General features: G+C 37.1%; 1 protein-coding gene across 4 annotated transcripts in view; it reads right to left on the bottom strand.

Annotated features, from left to right (window-relative positions):
- CFAP54 (cilia and flagella associated protein 54) overlaps positions 1-15,027 on the bottom strand; it is a 377,198-nt gene that overhangs the window by 123,766 nt on the left and 238,405 nt on the right. For all 4 annotated transcript variants that reach the window (XM_008004317.3, XM_037996664.2, XM_037996665.2 and 1 more), the window contains 6 exons: positions 14,343-14,490; positions 13,376-13,533; positions 13,025-13,204; positions 12,793-12,919; positions 3,059-3,214; positions 391-496 (listed from right to left, as the gene is read on the bottom strand). In XM_008004317.3, coding sequence (XP_008002508.3) covers positions 391-496; positions 3,059-3,214; positions 12,793-12,919; positions 13,025-13,204; positions 13,376-13,533; positions 14,343-14,490 — 875 coding nt within the window. The remainder of the gene's footprint in view (positions 1-390; positions 497-3,058; positions 3,215-12,792; positions 12,920-13,024; positions 13,205-13,375; positions 13,534-14,342; positions 14,491-15,027) is intronic.

Here is a 15,027-nt window from a genome sequence, read left to right as displayed (position 1 = left end):
TAGCCACACAAACCTCTTCTAGACACAACTGCACATTTAGGGAAGGATCTTCCAGTTTAGAAGTCAGTCATCCTGAGGAGACCCCAGCAATCCTGGGACTGACAGGAGATCTGGATACAGGCCAATATGCCACTATGAGTACAGGCCAATATGCCACTGACAGGAGATCTGAGTACAGGCCAATATGCCACTATGAGGACAGTCATTTACCATTATTTTAAAGGAGGCTTTTGGTCAGAACAAAGAGCAACAAGCTTGAGATGGACCCCATGAACTAGCCCTGCTTTGAGAAGGCATCCCAATCAATCCAGCCTTGAGTGGTCAATATACTACCAGAACACAGGGTTCAAGCCAAACACACACAGCTACAACAATGGAATATCCTTTTACCCTGAGTTTTGATCATTTTTCAGGCTTAGTTGTATAGCTTCATATAAACTCTCAAGTTGAAAACTTGGAGATTTCTCTTCCATTAGTATTTGACGTTCTATTTTGCCTGAAAGAAGAAAAAGATACAAAGATGGTTTTCCCTTTTTCTAGCACTTAGAACTTAAGAACAAATATTTCATGTTGGAAATTCAGAACATTTGGTGTACTGTCCTTTTTGTATGTCTGTCTATTTCTTCCAGAAGGTAAGCCAATAAGGAAAGACCCATTGTCTCCTTCTTCAGAACTCTCAGGCTTCCCCTGCATTCAGGAAGCAACGTGAGGCAAGCCTCCTTTGGCTTGCCCTGCACAACTGGTCTTCCCATCTTCCCATCTAACTTTTCTCTCCGTTCCCTTATGCTTCTCCCTCCTCCTGTATCTTAAATTCCCTTTTTTGACATGCATTCTCCTCTTTCCCCTGTCTCCTTCACAGATATCAGAAAACATCTACCCTCTCATGTTCGTTGTAACATTATTCACATTATTCATAATAGCCAAGATATGGAATCAATCTAAGTACCCTTCAACAGGTGCATGGATAAAGAAAATGTGATATGGCTGGGTGTGGTGGCTCATGCCTGTAATCCCAGCAGTTTGGGAGGCTGAGGCAGGTGGATCGCAAGGTCAGGAGTTTGAGACCAGCCTGCCCAACATGGTGAAACCCCGTCTCTACTAAAAATACAAAAATTAGCCAGGCATGGTGGTGCATGCCTGTAATTCCAGCTACTCAGGAGGTTGAGGCAGGAGAATTGCTTGAACCTGGGAGGTGGAGGTTGCAGTGAGCTGAGATCACACCACTGCACTCTAGCCTGGGTGACAGAGTGAGACTTAGTCTCAAAAAAAAAAAAAAAAAAAAAGAAAGAAAATGTGATATATATACACAATGGAATACTATTCAGCCTTAAAATAGAAAGAAATCCTGTTATTTGCAGACATCATGGATGAACCTGGAGGATCTTATTCTCAGTGAAATAAGCCAGGTACATAAAGACAAATATTGCATGATCTCACTTAACTGAAGAATCTTAAAAAGTCAGGGATGGTGGGGAAATAGGGAGATATTGGTCAAAGGGTACAAAGTTTCAGTTAAACGGGAGGAATAAGTTCTGGAGACCTATTGTACAACATGGTGACTATAATAATAATTATAGATTATAAACGCTTTCACCACAAAAAAAGATAAGTATGTGAAGTGATGGATATGCTAATTAGCTTGATTGAATCATGCCACAATATATACATGTATCAAAAACATCACACTATACCCCATAAATATATACAATTGTTACATCAGTTAAAAATAGATTGAAAACACTTTTAAAATTAAAAAAAAAATACACACACAAACCTAAGGAGAAAAAATAAATCCTAAAAAGTCAGCAAATGGCTGAAAACTCTCTATGATAACACAAACGTGCTGGCCCTCGCAGCTCCCAGTCCTCATGGTGAGCTCCAGCCTTCAAATATAGGCACTAGCAGGCCAGGCCTGGTGGCTCATGCCTGTAATCCCAGCACTTTGGGAGGCCGAGGCTGGTGGATACCTTGAGGTCAAGAGTTTGAGATCAGCCTGGCCAAAATAGTGAAACCCCATCTCTGCTAAAAATACAAAAATTAGCCAAGTGTGGTGGCGCACACCTATGGTCCCAGTTACTCAGGAGGCTGAGGAAGGAGAATTGCTTGGACCCAGGAGGCAAAGGTTGCAGCGAGCCAAGATCATGCCACTGCACTCCAGCCTGGGCAACAGAGCGAGACACCGCCTCAAAAAAAAAAAAAAAAAAAAAATGTAGGCACTAGCAGAGCACATGGGTAGCAACAAGGATAGAAAGGGAAACTTCTATAATCACTGTAGAAAGGATTCACAGCTTTCATGCAGCCAGTGGAAAGGGCACAGAGCTGGCCAGCGCTGAGCTCACATCTGGGCACTATCATTTAGTGGCTGTTCACTTTCGGAAAGTCCCTTCACCAGACCTCACCTAATTTTCCTCATCGTCAAGTGGGATTTGTTATGCCTACCTTGCAGAGCTATTTTAAGAATTAGCACTATGAGATGTCACATATTCAATACAGCACCTAGCATCTAGCAGACACTCAGTAAATCATAGCAGTCATCCTCATCTTTTTCTCAGGGGTAAAATGGCCACAATAAAAGTATATAAATGTATTAAGTAAATATGCATTATATATAAGTTTTAAGTATAGGTATGCTGTAGCTATTTAATTTCAATGAGTGTATATCTCTTATTTATAAAAGTTAACCAAAATGTTTCGCTAAGTAATGAAATGATGCAGAAAAAAAGTCTTCCAAACATTATTTAAGTAATATTATTTATAGCTAAAAGGCTATGCCGCCATTTTTCAGTCAAACATGAAACTTTGTATAAGAAGAATCAATTATAATTGTAAACAAAATGAAGTAGTCGTACTTTTTTCTTTCTAGACATAAACTTAAAATAAGCAGTGTTCTTTTACCTAAGACTGGATTTGGTGGAGGTACCATTGTGTTAACCATCTCTAAGCCCTTTGTACGTCTGTAATTTTTATAGTCAAGGACCAAATTTTCAAGAATCCTGTTGTTAATAGAAAAAAGAATTCCGCAAATTTTATCATAGTTCTGACCCCAGCTGCATTTTACCTTTCTGAAAAAGGATTTCAGCTTCCACCTCATGTTCCTCCACTGCTGTTGTTCTACAGAGCTTCAGTGCCACATCAAACAGATGAAGAGCAGGTAACCACTTCGAGGGGTCCTTCCTTTTATTCTTGTAATATACTTGCTTGGCCACTGTATGTCCTAAAAGAAAAACGGTTGGGTGGGGAAGAACAATACAATACACAGCGTTTATAACAAGCCTCCAAGTTACCAGACTGCTCTCACAGTAATGAAGTCTATCAAGAACTTTGTTAGTTTTTACAGGTTTTAGCATCCAATAAATGTTTTAAAGACTTATAATACCTAGTATTTCAATGAATTACAGTAATAACCCTTTGAAATTTTTTCTTTGATACATTTCTAACATATTTTCTTATTTTGTAAATGAAGGATAATCTCTCAAAATCCTTTCCTTCTAAAATTTCACAATGCTCTACACAACAACTTTCATGCCACTAAGATGAGGTTGTTAATAGGGAAACACCCAGAAATTTTATGTTGTTCCCAATAAAATTTGCAAATATTAATAGGCAGTAATTTTCTTTCTATTAAGCATTATAGCGGTTACTTGCTTTGTGTGTTTTGTTTTGTTTTTTTGTCACCTCCACTAGACACCAAACCCATGATGGTCAAGGGCTACATGCTATGTTTTTATTAGGCCCCATCATTATTTAACATGTTTTTACTTAAAAAACCATTGTATGGAAGAGACATTAGACTTTATCTGTGTGACCCCAGAGCCAGACAGGCAGACATTTATTCAACAAATATTTTCTAAGTGCTTAGGTACTTGATAAAAATGAAAATAGAAAATAATAAGAGCTAAGATTTATTAAACATGTCCTACGTGCCAGCCACCCTCTCTGAAGGACTTAAATTCATTATTCATATAATCCCCACAACTCTGAGTGGGCACCATTACCAAGCTTATTTGACAGAGGACAAAGCAGTAGCTCAGTGAGGTTTCAGCAACTCTCCCAAGGTTACATGGTTAGTAAATAGAAGAGCTATAATTTGAACCTAGGTAGTCTGGCTCCAGGCCCACAGTCTAAACTACAACATTGCACTCTCTCTTAAGAGGGAGGTCATGAAGCCTAGTGTTTTGTTTAATGGAGAATATGAATAGCCAGACAGATAATCAAAATACCGCATGGCCAATTGTGTGGCAGATAAAGCACGGGGCACCTTGCTAGCAGGCCCAGATTGGGGAAGGTCAGGGAAACTGTCTCAGAGAATGTGGCTGTCTAGGCTGAAAGCAGATTAACAACTTCTCTTTGGTAATTTTAAAGAACAAAAAAGTTGGCATAAAGAGAAGAAGGCAAGTAGGGGAAATAATTAATTGATAGGATAATGGAACACACGATAAAGCAATATAAACAGAAAGGCAGTGTAGGACTCTGATACAGATACTGAAATCTAGCTGAAGCACTGGATCCTGGCCAGTCATTGGTGCTACCACGTCACTGAGGCTTTAAACAAGTCCCCACATGCCTCTAAACCTTGAGCGTCCTCTGAAAAAATGATTGAAATATTGGGTATTATATGTCTTTAAAACATTTCTTGGCTACTAAATGATAAAAAATAAAATGCAGCAGAACTACAAAATTGTGAGGTATCTTTAGGTTCTGAAATTTTCTAATTCCAAGCTGCTATGCCCTACAAAGGACATATTTTTTTAAACCTAGAACTTGTGTAAACGTTTAATTCAGGAATGTGCTATGTGAATGGCAGGATGATGGACAGCCTCAGTCTCTCTCTCTGTCTCTCTCTCTCTTAACCAGGAAGAAGTTACTGAGTCCTTACTCTGAACCAGGCAGGAGGGCAGCACACTGATGAGAATACAGAGATGACAAAGTGAATACGGAGAAGAAGAAGAATATGGAGATGAAAAGCCCTTGCTTCTAGGAGGCTCCCAGAAGACTAAGGAGGCCAGGCATGGAACAGGAAGAACAGCCGACATCTACAAAGCTCTTAAAACAAGGGAGGAAGTGCCCTTCTAAATATGTTATGCATGCCACTCACGTCATCCCAGAGGCCAATGACATTGGCACTCACCGACATTTTATAGGAGAGGAAATGAAAACAAGGGAAGTTAAATGATTTGTTCAAGGAATTGAATAAGAATTCTTTCTTAGAGCCCACACTCTTAACTTCAACAATGATCAACTGTGATTAGATCCCAGGTTAGAAGGGAAATAAAAGATATGCTAATTTGTTCAGCACAACCATATTTCAACATCTCCCCTTTTAGTATATTTCACTTATTGTTTCCAATTATACCAAATATCAATATAGGACAAAAATAACAAATACGTTATGTCATCATGCCACGTATATGTATATATAATATGTATTAGTACTATATAGTTTATATTATATATTAGTGCCATATGATGAGATATATGATATGGTATTATATATAATATGATAATGGCACTAATATATAAAAATAATACTTGAATTGTCTTCTAGATTTTTGTTAAAATTAGAATTGTTACAGAAATTATGAACTATTTTCTCTCCCTCCCTAACCAGATAATAGGCTTCCTGAGGGCAGAGATGAGGACTGGCTTCCTAGTACGTCCCCATTCCCCAGCATCATTCTTGCATATAAGTGGCCCTCAATGAATGTTTGCTGAGTGAATAAATACAAGAAATGTAAGTAACTTTCATTCACTCCTATTATACAATCAGTAATCCACTTTTTCATGTAATAAGGAAGCTCAAGGTTCAGTCATTAATTTTAAAAAGATTTTAAATAACCACAATGTTTATTTTTGTATTATAAAAATAATCTCTAAATGGCTTTTTCTATCAGAGACTTTCACATGAAAAAAAATTTTAAGTGGCCCATTCGTGTGACATAATCTATACTACAAAGGAAAATTGTCAAGAAAGCATCAAGTCACAGCTGATTTTATGCTTTATAATATTTAAGTGCTCCTTTTTCCAGTAAACATCAACTCTGTGAAAAAGACGTTGTAAAACTGATGTTGTTTTGACAGAAAAGCTGCTTTGGGTTTTGTTTTTTAAGTCTGTGTTTAATATAATACACCAGGAAGCAAGCTGTTCAGCCTCAAGTGACTCTAAAGCATAGCAACGGTATTGTCATTGAGTGGTGACACATCCTCAAGATTAGTAAGTCAGAAAGTACAGAATATATTTGATTTAACACAATCTGTACAATTTAACACAATCTGTACTTTAAGCTCCTGCAGAAATCAAATGTCCTGATAATTGAAGAAATTGTAGACTGAAAATACAGAAAAATAGCTCTCATGAGATCAGCAAGCTGGAAGGAATTCAAGAAGTCAATTAAGTCAGCCTAACTTCATAAAGGAGGAAACGTAATATAAAGGGGAAGTAATGCATGTAAAGTAATAAAATTCATATCTGATGATGATCATCAACATATAATAACAATGATCAATAATAATAATGAGAGGGAGGAATAGAAGGGAGTTGGAAGATTCCGCACAGGTGATAGCTTGGGCATGCCCTTGCTGCCCTCCCTTTCCCAATCCAATCCAACAATCAGCTTCTCCAGAGCTGCTGCTGCTGCTGCTGCTGCTGCTGCTGTTGCTGTTGCTGCAGGAGGCAGGTGGGTCATAGAAGGTGACAGGTAAGAACAGATAGAGCTGGTACAGGATCTTCTGCACTCTGGGATGGACAAGAGCCTGGGAACCAGGTGCAGGCAGCCATGGATCAAAGATCAAGTACAGTACCCAAAAAGAGCTTGGAACAAGGTCTCTAGTTCCAAAGAGTGACAGCTCTGGCTGGCTGCCTTCTTGGTTTCTCAGGACCTGTGAGGGGCTTGAAGGTGGCCTGAGTCCTCTCCACTCCCAAAACTAAAGAATATTGACCTTTGCTGCTTCTCCTGGTGCCTTACAGGGAATTGAACTTTTGAAGTCTGGTATAGAACCAACCCATATAGGCAGAATTAGCTATTCTTAACCACCACTTGCAGCATGGCCACTACTGAAATTAATCCAACAGCTAGATATGACTCACAACAAACGGACAAAGGGAAACAGCCCAGCAAAAAAGATCCAGCAGCTGGCAAGAGGAAGAACAAATACAACCCCCAGAAAAGGTGGCAGCAGTAAAATAAAACTGATTAAAATTCAGACAACAAATCAAAAAAGTAAGAGCATGTATAGAGATATAAAGTTTTCAGATAATTTTGAGAAGATGGTCAATACTGAAACCTAAATTAATAATCAGAAAGATCAAGTGGAAGTAAAAGTAGTTCAAGTTATAGATGATAAAAATAAATGGAAATTATAAAGAAAAGCATAATAGACTTAGAAGACAGATCAAGACTTGACATATAAATTATAATAGTCAACACTCAATAGTGCTTACTATGATCCAGGCACTGACTGGTCTAGACATTTAACATCTTCTTAACAATCCTATCAATTAAGTGTCATTATTATCCTCTGAATGTTTGTGTCCCCTTAAAATTCACATGTTGAAATGTAACCCCCACATGATGCTATTAGAGGTAGAGACTTTGGGAGGTGATTAGGTAATGAGGGCTCTGTCGTCCTGCATAAGATTACTGTCCTTACGAAAGACAAGAGGACAGACTTGTCCTAACAAAAGACAAACTTGAGAAAGCCCATCTGCCCCTTCGACCATGTAAGGACACATAGAAGGTGCCATCTATAAAGCAGAGCCATCCTTCACCAGACACCAAATCTACCATTGCATTATTCCTTTGGACTTCCCAAACTCCAGAGCTGTGAACAATAGGTTTCCACTGTTTATAAATTACCCAGTCTAAGGTATTTTGTTACAGCAGTCAAACAGACTAAGACACTCCCATTTTTGAGATGAGGAAATTAAGGCATAAAGAAGTTAAGTCACATGCTTAAGATCTGAACCCAGGCCAGATTGTTCTCGATGTACTAGTAACTGAAGAAGAAGAAAGAACAGAGAGTTACTAGGCAATAATTAAGCAAGAAGAAATTTTCTGACAGCTGGAAAGAGATTTACCTGCAGATTGAAACTGCTCACTGATTTCTAGGCAGAGAAAGAAAAGGCATATACCCAGACAAATGCTGGTAAAATTACTGAGCTACAGAGACAAAAGAAAATCCTGTAAGTTTTCAGAAAGAAAGAACAAATTTCTTACCAAAAGAAAATGGAAATTAGACTGACACTCTAGTTCTCATTTGAGACACTCAAAGCTAGATATGATGGAATAATCTCTAACAAACCCTGAGAAAAAACAGCCACACCCAAAAATTCTGGTACTGAGTTGAGAGCACATCACTCACCTGGCAGGGTTCAAGAAAAGTATTTGCGGAGAACATAGAATCAGAATATAATCTGAGGAAAACACTTAAAAAGAAAGAGAAAAGGATTCAATCAACAACCTATGAAGCAGAACAGAGACTGAAAGACTCTGAAGGCTTTGAAGATGAATAAAAAGGAGGAGGGAGGAAGAACAGCAGCACTTTCTCAGTGGTACAATGACAGGATTAGATATTAGAAATTAGAAATAGAGTTTCTTTAAAAAGGAAAGAAATAGTTCAAAGGAAAAGCATCAGGATACTTTGATTAAAAAGTACTAAATTATCTCAGTAAAATCTAGGAGATAGAGAGAGTAGGAGAGAAGGAGCAAAAATTCTAGAGATTTCTAGATGGTGAGATTACAGTAGGAAGGTAAAATTCATCACAGTCTCATCTAATTGGGGATGGCCTATGAGGCAAATAGGTAAGAGCCTCTTGGTGAGAGGAAAGTTGGATTGGGTATTACAGTAGGGAACCACACGTCTGAGTCTGCAGAATAGGAAAGGAAAAGTACAATGAATGTCTAAAATAACAGAAAAAAAGGTCATAAAAACAACTTGATCAAACTGACAAAGATAAAGAAAATAAAGTAAAGTAAGTAGTAAAGATAAAGTAAGATGTAAGAAATAACAGCAACTGTACTACCATTTATTGGATGACTGTTGTGTGCCAGGCACTGTTTAATACTACATATATTTGATTTCATTTCATTATATCAAATATATAGGGAAAATAGCCTACCTCCATTTTGCAGATAAGGCATGAAGTCTAAGAGCTTGGATAACTTCTAAGATCAGACAACTAAGAAATAGTAATGCCAAGATTCAGGCCTAGGTCCTTCAGATCCCAAATTTTCATCTAACCAACTTGCTCTGCAGTTTCCTATTTCTAATAACCTGTGCGTTAGTCTTTTTTCCACAGCACTGTCCACTAGATCTTTTTCAAATATTTGAAAAGGAGCTAACATTTACTGCGCACATACTATCTGCCGGAAATGGTAACTGGTGCTAAATGCTTAATTTTCATTAGGTTTGTACCTTCACTGAAACATTTTTCTTGAGCAATTTTTTGTTACAAAAGTTATATGTATTCATTGTACTTCACTGTAGCAGATTAAAGGAGAGAGAGAAGCAAAAGAAGACAATAAACATCAACCATAATCACACCTGCCAAGGGGAGTCCCTATTTTCCAATGATCTTTTGATGTATACAATGAATATTTTATAATTTTGTGTTATATATGTTCTAATGTACTATGAACACCTTTCCATTGTATAAAAATTATTCTGCAACATTATTATTAGTGGTTGCGTAGTAGTCTAATGATGAATGAAATCTGAAAGCACCATTATTGATTGATTGCTTGATTTCAGGCACTGTGTTAGGTGCCCGAGATGTCAAGTGAACAAAACAAAATCGTTGCCTTAAGAAGCTTATGTAGTAATGGAGGCTTCAAACAAGCAAGTAAATTGTCCTTAACAACCAACATGGTGAGCGTTACAATAAGAATAATCAGTTAGAAGGGGGGTGAGGCACATCAACCAGTCTTGGGGTTCAGGTAAAGCTTCCTGGAAGAAGTGATACTTAACTGAAATCTGAAGGATGGACAGAGTTTAAGGAAATGTATTTGCATGAGTGGGAGCCAGTGGGTAGTGGGGAGGAGAGGGAAGAGAATGATATGGTAAGAATGGGATTTCCGGGGAAGATTATTCCTAATGGAGAAAATCACATGTGCAAAGGTGTAAAGCAAGCACACATCACCACACGCATCACGTGTAGTCACAGTGATTCAGTGTGACCGGAGGGTTGGGTGGGAAGGGGCACATGTCAGCTTGGACCACATCATAAGAAGCCTTTTAAGCTAGAATAAATAGAGATCATTTACTTAAAGGATAGCCTAGGGAAACAGAAAGGTAATTATGGATAGGATACCAGAGAGGGAGATGGAAAATTGGGAGAACGCAGCACCTGAGAATCCAGAGAGAGCAGAGTTTCAGGAAGTTGTGATTGGTGTCAGCAATGTCAAAAGCCTTGGAGGGTCTGAAAACTACATGTTGGAATTATAGATTAAGTCCTTGGTGACCAACTCAAGAGTGATTTCTCTGGTCCAAATCCAGAATGAAGTGGCATTAGGGGTGAATGAGAGGGGAGGAAAGAAGAGGAAGAGAGCAGACTCTACCCTTAAGGAGTCTGGCTGGAAGGACATTTTGTGAGAATGACAGAGGCTGACAGTAGGTTTGTTATTTTTTGTCGTTGTTGTTGTTGTTCGTTTGTTTGTTTAGTTTGGATTTTTACTGATGGATATTTGAAAATATTTACAAACTGAGGGAAGGAGGGAAAAGGATGTGTTGAGTAAGGAAGGTAGAAAATATGTGAGAGAGGGGTAAAAGTGCCAAAGCAATGTCTCCAAGAAGGACAGAGCCAACTAGGAGCTACAGCAAGGCCAAAAGGCTCAGCAGTATTGATAAAGAGGCAGGCTCCTCCCCTAAGAAAAGAGAGAGGCAGGAGGAGGCTGGAGTCATTAACCATGATCACAAAACAGAGTTAGGCCGATACACGGTTTTCCCACTGCAGGGAAACTATACCACCCACCTGGGATTGAAAATACTATTATCAGCCAGTCCACTAGTTAAGGCACTAACTAGAGTATTGTGAAGGAACATAAGATGCTGTCCCTTCAAGGGACTTTGACTCATAAAAATATGAAGACTTTTGACAATTCCTATATTTGTAAGATACAATTTTATTTCTTAAACTTTTACAAATGAATTATCAGAGCTTCCAAAAAAATGAATATCACCTTCATTAACACATTTATTTAAGCTATTTTTATTGACAAATGGTATCTAATTAAACTAAAGAGCTTCTGCACAGCAAAACAGCCTATCATCAGAATGAATGGGCAACCTACAGAGTGGGAGAAAATCTTTACAATCTACCCATCTGACAAAGGTCTAATATCCAGAATCTACAAAGAACACAAATTTGCAAGAAAAAAAAAAAACTTTAAAATGGGCAAAGGACATAAATAGACATTTCTCAAAAGAAAATGTCTCAAAAGACATGTATGCAGCAAGCAAACATGAAAAAAAGCTCAACATCACTGATCATTGGAGAAATCCAAATCAAAACCACAATGAGATACTATCTCACGCCAGTCAGAATGACTATTATTAAAAAGTCAAAAAACAACAGATGCTGGCAAGGTTGCAGAGAAAAAGGAATGCTTTTACACTGTTGGTGAGAGTGTGAATTAGTTAAACCACTGTGGAGACAGTGTGGTGATTCCCCAAAGACTAGGGGCAGAAATACCATTTGACCCAGCAATCTCATTACTGGGTAATATTCAAAGGAATATAAATCATTCTATTTTAAAGATACACGCAAGCATATGTTCACTGCAGCACTATTCACAATAGAGAAGACATGGAATCAACCTAAATGCCTGTTAATGACAGACTGGATAAAGAAAATGTGGTACATATACACCATGGAATATTATGCAGCCATAAAAAGGAACGAGATCATGTCCTATGGATGGAGCTGGAAGCCATTATCCTCAGCAAACTAACACAGGAACAGAAAACCAAACACCGCATGTTCTCACTTATAAGTGGGAGCTGAATGATGAGAACACATGGGCACGTCAGGGGGGATGACACACACTGGGACCTACTAGGGGGTAGAGGGAGGGAGAGCATCAGGAAGAATGGCTAATGGATGCTGGGCTTAATACCTATGTGATAGGATGATCTGCGCAGGAAACCATCATGGCACACATTTACCTAAATAACAAACCCGCACATCCTGCACATGTGCCCCTGAATTTAAAATAAAAGTTGAAGAAAGAAAATAAATAAGAAAAATAAACTATTTTTTTTGTTCACAGGCATTAAATTAGCATTTTTAAAGATATAAGTACTTCATGGCATCAGTTATAAAATACATAATGCATTTAACACATTCCTTTCCAAAATCTTCTTTAACAGTTACTTATAATTTAAATATGCTAGATAACAGATTAGTGACCAAAAAATGTTTTAAGAAATGTATTTTGTGTTTGTAGGATTTTTTTCAGTAAAGTTGCTGAATTGCACAGCAGTTTTGAAGTAAATTCTGTGGGCATAATTTTAATACAAAAGACTGATGACCTGGATAAAGTGCAATAGTCCAGACCAAGTAGTTATACATGTTATATTATGGTAATCAACTACATACTTTATTCATATGTAAAGACCATCTATACATCACACAGTCTGGCATGTGATAAGTGATCAAAAACTATTGGTTAAATAAATGGAGCCTGAGCATTCATAAATATTGCCTCTTTTAAATGCACTCATATGATAGCCTGCCTAAAAATAACTTAAAATTTTTTATCAGTTATTCTAGTGCAATATAAGCTTAAATGTTCTTACCAATTCTCATTTTTACTTTGGCCAATAACATGACATGGGGAAGATAGATATTTTTCAAAGGCTGTAATGGATTTGCATATTTAGTGTTTGATGAACAAAATTCAATTGTTTCTCCAAAAGTTAGCATCTATTAAAAAAAAATTGTAATGAGGAATTAGTTGATGTGGTTTGGAATAGGAAGAAAGAGAGAAAAGTAAGTTTCTATGTCTTGTGGACACAAAAGGATTCTCACCTGTTCAGTTAGAATGCAATGAGCCCGAGTCAACAAATTTAATTTTCCTGTTTTTGAAAAGGGAGATTCCTTGAATTTCTCAGCTTTGGTTAAGTCATCCAGCAAAACTAGGCTTCTTGCCAGGGTTAGCCGTGATTGAGGAGAAATAAATTCATTTCCTTCCAGCAAATGTATTATATCCTATTAAAATAAAATTATTCATTTTGATAGTACTGTTTCCAATTCACTGAAACAAGAGCTGGTCATGTTAATTGTTATGCATTCAGTACCTAATGGAATTTGAAATTCTCTCCTTTTGTTCTAACTGGAATCCCTCCCTGACTATAAATATGGACAAAGTTTCCTTTCTACCTGAAGGTTTGTTATGATGTCTGCCTTTAAATGCTTTTCTTGTAGGCCAAGAATTACAGCTTGCGTCAAGAATTCAGCCTGCAGTTCCGTGTCGCCTGCACTTTTTGCCTCCATACACACTTCATTGATGAGGCTCAGGCAATCTGTCATATCATCGTCTAAAATAAACAAATGTGGTTATTTAAAATGTATTGAGAAAGTAAGAAGTTATACATGTGTAATAGCTCCAATTTTCATCACTGAAATGTTGTATAATATCAAAGAACAGGGCAGTATATTAAGATGGAAAACAGACTCTGCATGAAACATGGAAAACAAATGTGTTGTACTTTGTGGGAAAGTACTTTAGGATTTTCCAGTGCTCCAAAAATGATGATATCGCATGAGATAATTGAATTTGGAAGATGGATAGAAATGAGTAAATAGATAGGTATACAAATAAATAATGATTAATCACTCCAAGAACATTTACATGTGCTAAGCTGTGATCTAAGACAGTATGAATTTAACCCACTTAATTCTGACAATAATCCTAGAAAGTAGGTACAATCATCTCCATTTTACAGGGTAGGAAACTGAGTAAGGGGGATTTAAGAGACTTGGCTAAGACAGGCTTGGCAAGGAAGTGGCGGATCCAATATTTGAACCCAAGTGGGTTGGCTCCAGTAATCTGTGCTCTTCGCTCCTACACTAGTTGCCTTCCCAGATGACAAGAAGACCTGGGCATTCGTATTTTGAAATTGCTTTACCTGTTTTGCTTACATTAGTAAAACAGGTGCCACTTTCAATGATACAAAGAGCTGTTAAAAATATTCTTATATATTAATAACCTGAATTTTTAATTCTATAAGCAGATTAAGCTAGAAAGTTATAAAACATTAACATAATAAAATACATCCCAATAAACCCCTTTTCACCTATGTAAAATTAATTTTTATGAAAACATTGATTAAGCAAATGTTTGTACCTTTCATAATTCCAATGCCATGAATCTGTGCAACAAACGCAGTCACCAATGCTAAGCAGCATCTCAACCACAGATGAATGTTGAAATATTCTCGGGCATTTAGGGAAATAGGATCTAAAAACTCATTGTCATCTTTATTTTCAGTGGCCTAAACAATATTAAAATGATGGTTATCTTTCCATTTAATAATGTCAAGGTTCTAAACTAAGACTAAATGTAAGTTTAAAAGGCATCTGGTATCATTCCACAGTATTAAAATTTTTAATTTAGAAATGATTCTTGCACATTCTATAAAATATAAAAAATATTCAAAACAAAATCACCCACAATCCAACAATCCTCTATTAACATTTTAGCATATTGCTTTTCAACTTTCCTTTTCTCTCTGTACCCATTGTTGAAAAATAGTTTTGCAGTGTGAATTTCTCACTGCAAATTATATTATCAGCAGTTTCTATGTCATGAAAAGTTTTTGTAAATGTCATTTTAAGAGTTAAAAAATAAATAATATTCACTAATATTCATTTAGTTATTATGTGTCAGGTACTGGGCTACATGCTTTGTATATATTATCTCATTTAACCCTCCTAACAGCCAAAGAGGTATTATAATCATTTCCATTTTACAGTTGGGAGAACTGAGACCTAGGAAGGTTAACTATCTTGCCTAAACACTGTCATATTTT

Source organism: Chlorocebus sabaeus, chromosome 11, assembly GCF_047675955.1.
Source record: "Chlorocebus sabaeus isolate Y175 chromosome 11, mChlSab1.0.hap1, whole genome shotgun sequence".
Classification (NCBI taxonomy): domain Eukaryota; kingdom Metazoa; phylum Chordata; class Mammalia; order Primates; family Cercopithecidae; genus Chlorocebus; species Chlorocebus sabaeus.
The sequence above is the reverse complement of the archived record's forward strand: the minus strand, read 5'-3'. Positions and strand labels throughout refer to the sequence as shown.